Raw genomic sequence first — 12,841 nt, 5'->3', positions numbered from 1 at the left:
GTAATGACCTCCCAAACATTACAAAAGCAATTAAGTGGAAAATGCTAGGGTGCCAGAGACATTCCTAAAACTGGAGAAAATGCTGACTCACCCTGAAATCATTCTCACTGCTGCACTGCAAACTGAACTATGAGGAGCTATGTGATAAGCTCAATATGTTTTTACGTTTGTATTCCAAACCTGTTCTCATTCTCTTTGCAAGGAAGCAAAAATTGGAGGAAAGGCGCACCTGATGTAACTGAAGCTGTAAATCATGGATCTGACCAGCTACCTGCGAAGCCTCTTCCTGTAGGTCATCCCAATCCTTCCTTGCCTGCTGAAGGCAGCTTGCCAGTTTCCTGATAATTTCATTCTGCTCTTGAACAGTAGTTTCCTACATGGACCACAAGAAGTGCACTTTTAAAATTAAAATATGCTTAACGTATTAGGAACCAAGTAAATTTTCTTAGAGCAAAGCTGTTAGAGTCTGTCGTTACACTGAAGTTTTAACAAACTTGCACCAAGGGACCAGAAATATTTGTGGTCAAACATGATGGCAGGCATGCTGAAAGAGGAATCTTACACTGATCTCAAAGAGATGACAAACCTAATCAAAAGTGACTGTTTAAACAAACGGTAAGATGTCAGTAGTGAATTAAATGTTTTTACTTAAAATTTTTGTATCTCTTATTGATGTAAAAGCAATCAAGTTTTCTACAGGATATAATGAATATTTAGTACCCCCTAAATTATTTCCTATCTGTCAGCTCTTCTTTTCAGCCATGTGAGAGAAACCTAATGAGATAGGATACGTTAACATAAAATAGGGTTAATCAGATTAACCTTCTCAGTTTGTTTCTCACCAACAGGAAATGTCTTTGTTTCCCAGTCCTAAAAGGAGAAAAACAACATGTAAAGGGGCAAGTAACTATTCTTCAGAAGCACCTGATAATTTACCTTTACATAGAAATGCTAGAGAAAGGGAATTCAAAATATCTTCTTCTAATGTTTTGGGAAGACAGAAGGTATATGTCAGTTTAATAAAGTTTAACTTATCCTACTTAATCATTTGCCCATACAAAAAAAACCCACCCCACTGCCAAAAAGCCAGAAGTGTTAACAAATAGTCAAAAAGTGTGAATGATCTCTGTGGGGGGGAAAGTCATTGGGGAGGAAGGGGTGGTAGGAGTGGTGTCTGCCATCCCATGAGAACATTCAAAAAGGAGCCTAGATGCAACCATGAAGTGGTTTTCAGACATATCCACAGAAACACTCATATTGAAATAAGTACTTCATTTTCAATAGTTTGAACAATACTTCGGGGGTGGGTGCACCATTTTTCACCATGACCTTGATATATTTTTGAAGTCAGCACTGAAAATATAAGTCCCATGTTTTTACATTGAGACCCTACCTCAACATACAATTAACTATATTTAACTCAGTGGTTCTTGCAGGTTCTCTCTATAAAGACCCACTCGTCAGTACAGTAAGAAAATTAATCAATAAAAAGTAGTAGCAACTATACAACCATTTCTCAGCATAAGAATTTAACTATGCATTTCATAAAAACTCTCTAAACATAGAAGCATTTCAAATTTAGTTTTACTCTCTTGATTCACACAATATGAAGTCCTGGGCGGTGCTGAATGGAAAACGTCAGTACTGCTTTTCACAGCACGTGTTAGCAAGATGAAGTACTTTTCAATAAAAAACAATGTTTATTTTGAGTTTTGCCTCCTAAATATTCTGAGGATTAAAATGAAGTAATATTATCCCCATTATCCAATTCTGTGAAACATACCTGAAGTTGCACAGAGTCACTGTGCTGGGCAAGTTGTTCCTGTAGCTCGTCCATCTGAGCAGTGAGTCTTTCGACTGCTTCCTGTTTCTCCAGAAGTCTGTTCTCTAACTCAGCTATTCTCGCCTGACACATCTTAGCATCAAGCTCACTGTATTCTCCAGCAGAATTTATCATAACTTTCTTCATAAAAGGAAAACGTATTTATTCACCAAAACAGTATACCATTTCTGGTTTGTGAGTACTCCAAATGTAAATGCAAGCTTAAATTCTGGGAAAAATTCTAGTTTAAAAGTAATTCAATATTGGGACTTTGTATTTAATAGAAACATTTATAAGTCGTTAATTCTTAAAAATTTAAAATAAAATTTTCATAGATAATATATTTTCATAAAATACTTTAAGGCACAAAAGTAAATTAGGGAGAAGAGCCTTGTGATTCTATACCACCAAACTGTGGCAAAGTGCTATTTTGACACATGTTGGGATTTTAAATACATTCCAACTTACAAGTGGGAGGGGGGCAGTACTACCAAAATTAAACAGATGTTGAGGATTTTTATGTAAGGTTATTGCTCTGTAAGTTTTTACATACATCTGTGCTGACTGGAGTTCATCCATAGGAAAACTAATAATGTAAGGTTCTTAACTTAATATTAAATTCAAGTGTAAGCAGCTATTGCAAATAAATATTCAATATACTAAGTTTCTATGGCCTTTAACAACAAAACAAAAAAACAAGTACAGAGACAGAAGCTGCTCCAACCAATCCTGTGGTTTCTTAGGAACAATAGTGTTACCGTTCTCACAGAGGAGACAGTATCTTGTAATTTATTTTAAATATTTTTTTGTTTTGATGTATGAAACAAAGAAAGAACCTACTTTTCAATTAAAAACATCATTCAAATTTCTCTGGACAAGGTCCATGATTTCACTAAAACCAATTCTCTTACCAACCAATTTTGCAGCCAGTACATGTATGTACAGAGAACCTGTTTTAGGCTGTAACATAGTGAAATCGCATCACTTAGCACATGTGATAACAATACTCAATAACAAATAATTTTAGTAACCAATTATCATATTCTTCTTGCACATGTATATCAGCATCTTTTACTAAAGATATATTCTTTCACACTTACTTCGGCTGCATGATCATTCAGTACATCCCAGTTGGACAAGTCAGCACTTCCCTGGTAAGAAAATAAATAAAACAAATGCTAAATCATGGCCATTTTAAAGATACATAAGGAAAACCTGAATTATTTTAGAAACACCTCAAGCACACAAGCCAGAAATGTCCATGTTGTGAGACAACATACCAGTGAGAGCGAGAGACTGACTTTAATGCTAAACTCAGCTGGTTATCCATGCTCAAATGAATGAAAAAAATTAAAATTATTACAAATGCCTACTCAAAAATTTAGGGCTAAGTCTCACCAATTAGATTCAATGTTTTATTTTCTGCTTTTGTGGCTTGCAAATACAGTTGAATACTCTTTAATCCACTACTAAATATTAGTAACTAACTGCCACAAGATTACTTAACAAACATGCTAAAATTATTCACACAATTACAAAAGCAGTACTATTTTCTGACTCATATACTTAATGTAGCTTGGTATCTTGATAGGTATTTACCTCTCATTAAATTCACAACAAGACAAAGACAACCGTAGCACTATTTAGAAAAGGGAGCCCATAATCCTCCCTGTATTTTGAATCTGCATGAAGTAGCTTGCAATGACTGCTGGTGCCCTCTCACATAACCTGGAAAGCAATTCCATTTGCTTTACAAACCAGCTATTTTGACAGAAGCTGTTTAGAAGCAGTAAGTGCTTTTTGTTTGGTTTTTAATTTAAGTTCACATGAACGCAATAAGGATGCTGCTGACAATGCTACAGCTGACAAAATACTGTATGCTTTTTCATTAGCACATATAGCTTAGCACGTAGATATGTAAAAGCCTTTGCAATGCAAACGTTATGTTCAGGATACCCTGAAAGCACCCTTACAACAGAAAGCAAGATAATACATGCAAATGGTATCCTCCATTACCACAGGTTTGCAAATACATGTTTGATATTGTTGTATGTTGTGAAAACACACCAACAGCTGGAGAGATGCTTTTTATACAGAAGGCATTGCCTTCCCAAAACTCACAAATCTTTGCATAGACAAGATGGTGAAATGCACTGGGAAGTTACTTTCTAAACAAACTCCCAGACCAAGATACAGTTTGTGGTAGCCAGAGAGCTGCCCTGTAACTTCTGAAGCTTGTAAAAGTATTAGCTAACCACTTCTGAAGCAAGCTGAATTCCTATAAAGAAAAAAACCCAAACTTCAAAACTGCATTTTGCGTCTTCTTATTAAGAGACAGAAAGAGAGAGAAAGCATCACATGACTGTCTAATCTGCAGCTGATACAAAAATAAAAATCTTGCTTGCGAGCTGAAGCAAGAAAGAAACTCCTTAATTCAGGCAGACCAGTACATCTATTAGCAAATCTCCAGTAATCTCAAGCTATATTTCTGCATTTATTGACATGACTACAGGGCTACCTCTAGAGGGTCATGAGCACAAACACACTGAAGTACATCAAGCACAAGCAGAGTCACATTTTAAACAAATTTGTCAGAGGTTGTAACATTTATGATGGCTTTACAATGGCTACTAAAGGCAAGCTGAAAAAAATTATGTTTGTTCAGAAAACATTAAGCATATTTGAGCCAGCAGAGTTCTACAAAACCTAACTATTGCTGTGCATTATAAGGTCCTGAAGGTTTTGCCCGTCTACTATGCCTCTCAGTCTGGATTTGCCATTTCATGGAATCACAGCCACATAACCAGAAGTCTGCCCAAAGAAAAGTTCATGACAGCGAAAGGTGAAAGACCTTAATTTAGCAGGCTAACAGCAGACGGCTCCTTGACCAGACCAGCTGTCCAGTCCACATAACAGATTTTTTTCCAGTTATTTACATTACTTTGTAAGAAACTTAATTATTACAAGTGAAAATACAACACTTCACTTACTTTTCAGTGGCAGCTAGTTGACAGTGCCAGAGAGCTAATACCCAATTAAGTAAAACAATCACCTGGAATACTTGTTACCTGCAGATGGAGTGAACTGAAGTGCAAAAAATACTAAGATTTACCTCTGCCTCTGTTGTTGTCTCTAGTAGGTTGGTGTCTTCAGCCTTACTCTCTATACCCTTACCAACGTCTTGGGCTGCTAGTGAGTACTCTTCCTTTGGAACGTCATGTGTGTGGACAGACGAACCCTTCCTCTTCGCCGTCTTTTTCTGTGACTGCGTGATGTTGCTTTTTGTTTTTCGTTGTCTGAAGTAAGCAAACTGTGCAGGAAACATTGGAAGAGGTAGAGGGAGAGGTAGGCAAGAAAAAGGTAGCAGGACCACAAGATTAAGACACTCATGGGTGATGAAGATCCTGTCTTGATAAAACATATACATCTGCAGAAAAATTGCCCTATCTTCCTACTTTCTACACATTCAGAATGTACTGGATAACTGTGCAATTAAGCAAGAAATCTCACACCAGTTCTAAAGACACATTTCAATACAAGAATTAAATTTTACTCAGTGAAACTTTGTGTGTCAATGACAATCCAGAATTACAGCAAGACAGATTAGTAAAGGAACAAGTTGTTAATATACTAGAATCATTAGGAAAAAAAATATTTGAGCAGTCTTTCTGCAAGACCATGAAAAACAACCACCCCCTAGAAATGTATCTAAACAGATCTTTGCCAGTGTAAGCTTTAAGGTTAAAATTAACAGAAGTGAATCCTGATGCTCCTTCCCTGCCACCCCCTTAAGAGAATACAGCAAAACTTCCTAGCCAGAAAGCAGCCTACAGTACATAAATAGAAAATCAATTAAGTCAGGTCATTTTAGTTTCTACTGTTGAAGAATCAGATGCTCTACTTTATCAGACTATCACAGCTCTATGAAGCACCAGGGACTTGTAAAGACCGTCACTGACAATTTATTACCCAAGTTTCCTTAGCACCTTAAACAGCTTAAAAAGGATTATCGTATTTTCAACTCTAGCATTGTGTTTAGGCAGCATTTCCAAGTAACATCTCCCTCAGAGTAAATCCAGATATCCTTCTCAGAGGGAAAAAGCCTTCTCCAAGGTTACAGCCATAGGTTATCAAGTTCACTGTTAATATATCCTTGCAATGAGATAAAATAGGTAGTCAAATGATGACGGGATGTAAACATAATAGCCAAGCTCTGCCTGCAATATATATGAAAATCCACTGCTTCACAGCTTGGTTTTCCTGTAAAACACACACCTTGCAGGAGAGTCTTGTCCATTTATTTTCATTCAACTTGTGGAATGGATTTAGTTCAGTCCTTTCTCCTTACACCCATGGCATTATTAGAAACTTCTACCTGACAGCTTAGTTACTCAACAAATAAATGGCTACAGTCCAGCTACCCCGAGCAGCCTGTTTAAAAGGTATATTTGCAGAAAGACATCAGTTTCTTACCAGCACTTATAAATAACCTATTTGTACAGTAAACATCTTAAGATTAAGTTCTGTAGTTTCCATAGTTATTAATACTGAATGCAGATAAAACAAAAATTGCCAGATGCTCTCTTGCCTTTCAAAATAAGCAAAACGAACAGACAGTAAATAAAGCTGTAGTGGGACACATATTATTCTCTGAAATCAGGTGTTAACTCCATCACTTACTGATGGCAATATGTTTCAAAAATAGCAATTGCATTAACTAACCTGATAACATGGGGAAAAGGAACAGGAGGGAACCTGCAGAAAAAATGGAGAGTAGAGGAAGCTGCTGATACAGGAAAAAAGGGAAAACAGGAGTAAAACAATCAGAAAATATTAGAAAGGAAAGGCAGAGTAAGTGGCCATCACAGAGAGCAGTTAATGATTTCACAAAAGGAAACCAAGTATTTGACATTAAAATACCAAGACTTGCCATGACTGAACGTGTAAATGAGTATAAATTTTTTAAATGCACAGCTTAGAGAAAACAAAACTTATTCTGTCCCATTCACATGGGATTGCATATGAAATCATAATATGTATCATGCAAAAATATCCAACTACTCCAAAATTTTACTGAACTACTGGACTTGCTGGTCCATGAAAGTCTGGGTTCATGGAATCACTGGATGGGGAAAACTGCTAGTTAGGGTAGTATCAGATTTCCAAAGCCTTTAATCAGCTACATGATTTTAAGTGTCATTACAAGAGTATCATCAGATATTTAGTCATCCAACATGAAGCAGTATGCATAAATATGAAGAAAGCATGTAACACTGAACCTCCCTCTTCCCAGTGAGATCCCACAATGCCCCTTTTGAAAGGCCCAATTCTCAGTTTGCTTTCCAGCACCATGTGCAAAGATGAAAGCTTCACTTTTAGCCAAGCAGGCCACAGGAACTCCAACAGCACTGTCCACCATAGCACCCAAAGTAGCTCTCCACACAGAAGAACACCCGGCCTTTCTGCAGGTACCAATATACCACAACATGCAAGGTTGCCAGATTTTGCACTAGGGCACGGCAACCCTGGATGTACATACAGACTGAGGAATGAAAGCCGCGTGAAGACTGACCTGGGGGTTCTGGTCAACGGCAATTGAACATGAGCCAACAGCATGCCCTGGCACCCAAGAGGGCCAACTGTGTCCTGGGGTGCATCAAGCACTGTATTGCTAGCCGGTCGAGGGAGGTGATCATTCCGCTCTACTGTACACTGGTGCGCCTCACCTCAAGTACTGCGCGCTATAGTACATCAAGGATACAAAGCTACTAAAGAGTGTCCAGAGGGCCACAAAGTTGGTGAAAGGTTTAGAGGGGAAACCATAAAGGAGTGGCTAAAGTCACTTGTTTTGTTCAGCGTGGAGGAGAGGAGATTGAGGGGAGACCTCATCACAGTCTGCAGCTTCCTCACAAGGAGTTGAGGTTTAGTCTTACTGGCAACTCAGCCCCACCCAGCTGCTCGCTCACTCCCCTACAGGCGGGATGGGGGACAGAAGTGAGAAGCTCGTGGGTTGAGATAAGAAGAGTTTAATAATTAAAATATAACAATAATCACAACAATAATAATGCAATGAAAAGGAAAATAACTAGAGAGGTGAAACCCAGGGTGGGGGGAAGGGGGAATGAACTACTAAAACCAACAGCATGTGACACAGCCACTCGCCAACCCAACATCAGCAGTCCCCAAGTCACAAGCACTCCTCCCACACCACACACCCAACTGCCCCAATTAATATACTGGTGATGGCATCACATGGTATGGAATGAATATCCCATTGGCCAGTCAGGGTCAGCTGCCTTGGCTGTGGCCCCACCCCTCCCAGCCTCTTGCCCAGGTGGCAGTGCTTGGGAAGCTGGAAAGATCCCCAACTGCTGCTATAGGCGCTACTTAGCGCCACTGAGCCGCTACTTAACAACAACAAAAGCATCAATGTGCCATCCACACTATACCAGCTACAGTGAAGAGAATTAACTCTATCCCAGCCAAAACCAGCACACAAGGGGAGGAGGAGGGGCAGGTGCTGATCTCCCTAGTGACCGGCAATAGGACCAGAGGGAGTGGCAGGGAGATGCGCCTGGGGAGGTTTAGGTTGGGTATTAGGAAAAGGTTCTTCACCCAGAGGGTGGTTGAGCATTGGAACAGGCTCCCAGGGAGGCAGTCACGGCACCAAGCCTGATGATCTTCAGGAAGCACTTGGGCAACACCCTCAGACACATGGTGTGAATTTTGGGGCTGTCCTGTGCAGGGACAGGAGTTGGACTCGATGACCCTTGTGGATCCCTTCCAACTCAGGACATTCTCACCAGGACCAGTCAGTTAAAAGCGGCAACCACAAGGCACCTCTGAATTGGCACAGCCAGCACCACACGAGCATCCCGGAACTGGAAGGACAAACCTCCCAGGTTTTGCGTTGCTTGGTCCCTGTGTTATCCCCATCCCTGATTAACTGCTGTGCTGACATCCTTTCACCACATTATTGCAAGCTGACCCGCACCAGCAGCATGGGCCAGCAGACAGAAAAAAATACAGCACATGTAGCACTGTTCAGCTATCTCCAGCCTGTGTCTCACATAATTTACTCCTTGACTTACCACTTCATATGCTTCAGAAATTAGTACCAAAAGAAAATGGAACAGAGCAGAAAAACACATCAGCACCACAGAGAAACAGGTTGTTCAAATAAACCTTAGTCTACCTCCTAGATACACTAAACATAAGGATGAGTGCTCTTACACAAAACCAGAAATGTTTTTTAGAGCTTTCTCAAACTGATAAAGCAGGAAAACTTCCTGGAAAACACACATTCTTGTAGGAGCTCAAAAAGTCTACAATGCAGGAACAGCAAAAACTTCTCACACATGAGGTAGGGCACATACAGGTCTGTAGCTACAGGTACAGATGGCCAACACGCATACTAGCTAACCTGAGATGGAAAAAAAAAGAAGGGGAGAAAAGCAGCACTGAATATCTGGGGTTTGTTCTGTTTCTCAATTACTACCTTGGCTATCAATATTAAAAATGGAAATCTGAAGTACCTGATACAGTCAGTACTTAGCTGCCAAATCATTACAATCTCCAATTAATAACAGTTTGAATTATTATTATTATTAGGTGATAACTTAAATGCATTTCAGTAACAGAGTTTTTATTCCTGTATGGAAAATAATAACCCAAGTACTGGTTTAAAGAGGATAACTTTTGCATTACATTCCTTTCCCAAGTAATTATTTAGCAGACAAAAATTTTAGGATTCCAAAGGCGAAAAAAGTTGTTTGTTTGTTTTTTTTTATTTGGGGCGGGGGGGCGTCTGGGGTGGAGGCAAAAAACCCACAGCAGTTCACACCTCCAGATTCAAGCAGTCTCAGATCAGACTTCAGTTAGCATGAGTGCATGGGATGCTACAAGTCAGTCGCTACAGCAGAGGCCTGCACTGCACAGCCAGTCTCACACTCTTGCCCCTGCCAGCATGAGCACTCTCATAGTGATGCAGTAAGAGGATTCAGGAAGCTGAGCTGGATGAACACTGAACAATTCTGTATCTGTCCAGAGATAGGATCACCTTAAGCTCCTGTCAGCCTGCACCACAGGAAGTAAGTACTGTACCTGCTCACATTTATTTCTCCCTTTCAAAACTGCATTTGTATTCATGAGGAGGGCAGCGCAAAGAAAACAAGAAAAAAAGAAAAGGAAAAGAACAAAAATGAGGGACATTTCCCTACTGCTCTACTATATAAGAGCCTTCAAAGCCACGAGCTAGCCAAAAGAAGTTCCTGAAGCAAGTTTCAGACCTGCAGCCCACCTACTCAGCAGCATGACCATATCCTTCCTACTGTGGGCTTAAGAACACACAAGGGACTACACTGAGTAAGACCAAAGGCCCATTTATTCCAGTAATTAGCCCAATACGCATCTGTCCCATAAGTTAGCCCTACAACTGCAGGTATATAAGTAAAGATACAAAACCAGGGCAAACACACAGCCATACGTGCTAGAAATTGGGTGTGAGCATACCAAGGAATGCGCAGCTCACGTGTTTGCCTTTCAAAGCCAAACAAACTACATTTGTGTTAAATAAGCCCCAAAGGATATTGCTTCCATTCATTTTTTCAGGTGTTTTTTTAAACTTTTCTGGTGCCCACAATCTGCTAGCTAAGTAATGGATCTCTGCAACATTTTAATTGGCAGAGGAAGCACTACACCCGTCTCTGCCTTTCTAAATCCCTTCCTTTCAGTATACCAGCTATATAATACCATGCAACAGCAACATTGATGGGCTGCTGACAATTTTTTTTTAAATGGTAAGACGAAAGATATTTAATGCATAGTTTAAAAAAAAAATAAATGCAACACTGGCTCTGCACACATAACTTGAAACGTAATGCAGGTCTCTACTTTTTTTCCCAATGGCAAACAACAGCCGTATAACAGGTGGGAACTAATAATTTATTCAAGGCAAGCCTATCATGCTCTTCTAACTATAAACAGATACTGCACTTAAAGAAGGGTCACAAAAGAAATGTTAACATAAGTCTTGCCACAGCTGATGTAACTTTTCAACCTGAAGAACCCATTCCCAAAGTTTCCTCTCTCAGTATTAATTCAAACACTAGTAATACTACTGTTCTTCAACAGGGGATTGTGTCCACACAGCACATATCAAGGCTGTGAGGGCAAGCAGATGATGAGCTGGTGAGCAGGGAACATGGCAACCATGACAGCATCTGGGTGGGACAGGCCAGGGACAGAGGAGCTGTACTGCCCACCATCAAGCTGCTTCAGCACAGCTCCAGCCACGGCTCTGCTCCCCTCCCAGCCGTGCTCTCTTTAATTGCCTTCTGCACAGCACTGGGAGAAGGGAGCTGTAACAGAAAACAGAACGCTGCTGAAAAGATCTGAGGAGGACAGCACAGCTCCAAGCCACCTCTCACCCCCGCTAGCCAGATTTCCAGGCCATGCTTCAATGCCTGTGGGAGAATCACTAGGAGTGATATCAGGGGTAAAGAGGCTGTAGCAAAACATGGACAGATCTGATCTGTCTAAACCTCCTGACACCCTGTGCAGCCTCAGCGCTCTCCTTGTAGTTGCAGTCCCCCATTCCGGTCCTACTGGGACAGCGAGAACAGGGAAAGGCTGTAGCTGCAGACTGGCAAGCCCTATTCAGCAACAGATTCCCTGAAGGGAAATATGACCATAACAGCTCAAAAAACAGTAGAAATGCTGAATTAAAAGAAAAGTAATCAGACATTGGCAACCAACTTCTTGAACAGCACTACCAAACCAAAGCAGAAGTTTTTATCTAAGATTGTTAATACACATCAAGTGCTAACCACAAACAATAATTACTAAGAGAACATTACCTTTGTACATCAGTCCTGTCATATGAGCTCTTACACCAAATGACACCTAACTGAGGGCAGGTAACTGCTCAAAGCATGTGAAGCATTCACTCACAGCGTACCTAGAAACAAACCAACCCAACCCAGCTCTCCAATAAGCCACCAGCAGGCGCAAGGGCAAGCGGATTAGTCACTGAAGTGGGAAAACAGGCAACATCTATTCTTGGGGATTCTCACCTGGAAATATGGTATTTCCGCAAATAAGTAAGCGAAAACCTAGTTAAAAACTGCAGAACTGCGGCGGGGGGGGGGGGGGGGGGGGGGGGGGCAAAACAAACCTGGAACGTAGGGGAGGATATATGTACTACTTTAGGCTGCTCGTTGCTCATTGAAGATGATGTTTAGGTACCTCTGTAGTAATTAGGGAAACCTCCCAGGCACCCTTCCCTAAGGCGATGCGGCGGGAGCCAGCCCCCCACCGGGACCCCTTCCCCTCACCTCCTCACCTTAGCCCTGCCAGCCTCCACCTTCCGCCTCCGTTCTTCCTCCTCCGCCTCCATGGGCCGAGGCCCGAGGGCGGCGACAGACCCGACACGCGCCTCTCTCCGCTCCAACTGTCACACCACAGTGCTGGCGCAACTTTCGGTCATGGCCGCCCTAGCGCCTTCTCCCCACCCCCGCGGCTACACCGCCAATCGCGAGACGGCGGTAGCCAGCCCTGGCCAATAAGAGAGATGGGATGGCCCATCATTCTGGGGAAGGGAGGAAGCTCTCCGGGAACTGGGGAGAATGACCGTACCCGGGAGTCTCGCCAGCCAATGCCGAGAGCAGTCGTTAACTTAGTCCCACCCACTCTCGCTAACTGACACCTGACAACACCAGCCGGAGCGCACCCCCTGACTCCACCCTCCCTCAGCAGCCACCAATGGGAGAGACTGCCAGCCGCCACCCTGCCTGCGCTGGATGGTCAATTTCAAACGGGCCGCCAGCCACGGCCCCGCCCAGGGGCAGGAGGCAGCCAATGGGGGGAGGGACGTGGCTGCGGCGGGAAAGCTGATCCGGCCGTCGCCTCCCTTCCGTTCTTCCTTCGCCTGCCCGGGAGTCGCCACCGGCGCCTCTTGTGGTGGCCGGCCCTCCGTCCAGCGGGGGCGCCTGAGGCTGCCCTGCCCTGCCCTGCCCTGCC

The 12,841-nt window shown here is 42.1% G+C and overlaps 1 protein-coding gene across 8 annotated transcripts in view; it reads right to left on the bottom strand.

Annotated features, from left to right (window-relative positions):
* Positions 1-12,315, bottom strand: part of PCNT (pericentrin) — a 114,275-nt gene extending 101,960 nt beyond the window's left edge. For 3 of the 8 annotated variants that reach the window (XM_064452245.1, XM_064452246.1, XM_064452247.1), the window contains exons 1-5: positions 12,165-12,315; positions 4,935-5,132; positions 2,923-2,973; positions 1,784-1,963; positions 230-373 (exon numbers count right to left, since the gene is read on the bottom strand). In XM_064452245.1, coding sequence (XP_064308315.1) covers positions 230-373; positions 1,784-1,963; positions 2,923-2,973; positions 4,935-5,132; positions 12,165-12,218 — 627 coding nt within the window. In that variant the 5' untranslated portion in view covers positions 12,219-12,315. Of the gene's footprint in view, positions 1-229; positions 374-822; positions 871-1,783; positions 1,964-2,922; positions 2,974-4,934; positions 5,133-12,164 lie in introns of all 8 variants that reach the window. The other 5 variants (XM_064452240.1, XM_064452241.1, XM_064452242.1 and 2 more) reach the window with 3 other exon arrangements.
* Positions 12,316-12,841: the final 526 nt, after the last annotated feature.

Source organism: Phalacrocorax carbo, chromosome 5 (genome assembly GCF_963921805.1).
Source record: "Phalacrocorax carbo chromosome 5, bPhaCar2.1, whole genome shotgun sequence".
In the NCBI taxonomy this organism is placed as follows: Eukaryota; Metazoa; Chordata; class Aves; order Suliformes; family Phalacrocoracidae; genus Phalacrocorax; species Phalacrocorax carbo.
This window is presented reverse-complemented; position numbering and strand designations above follow the sequence as displayed.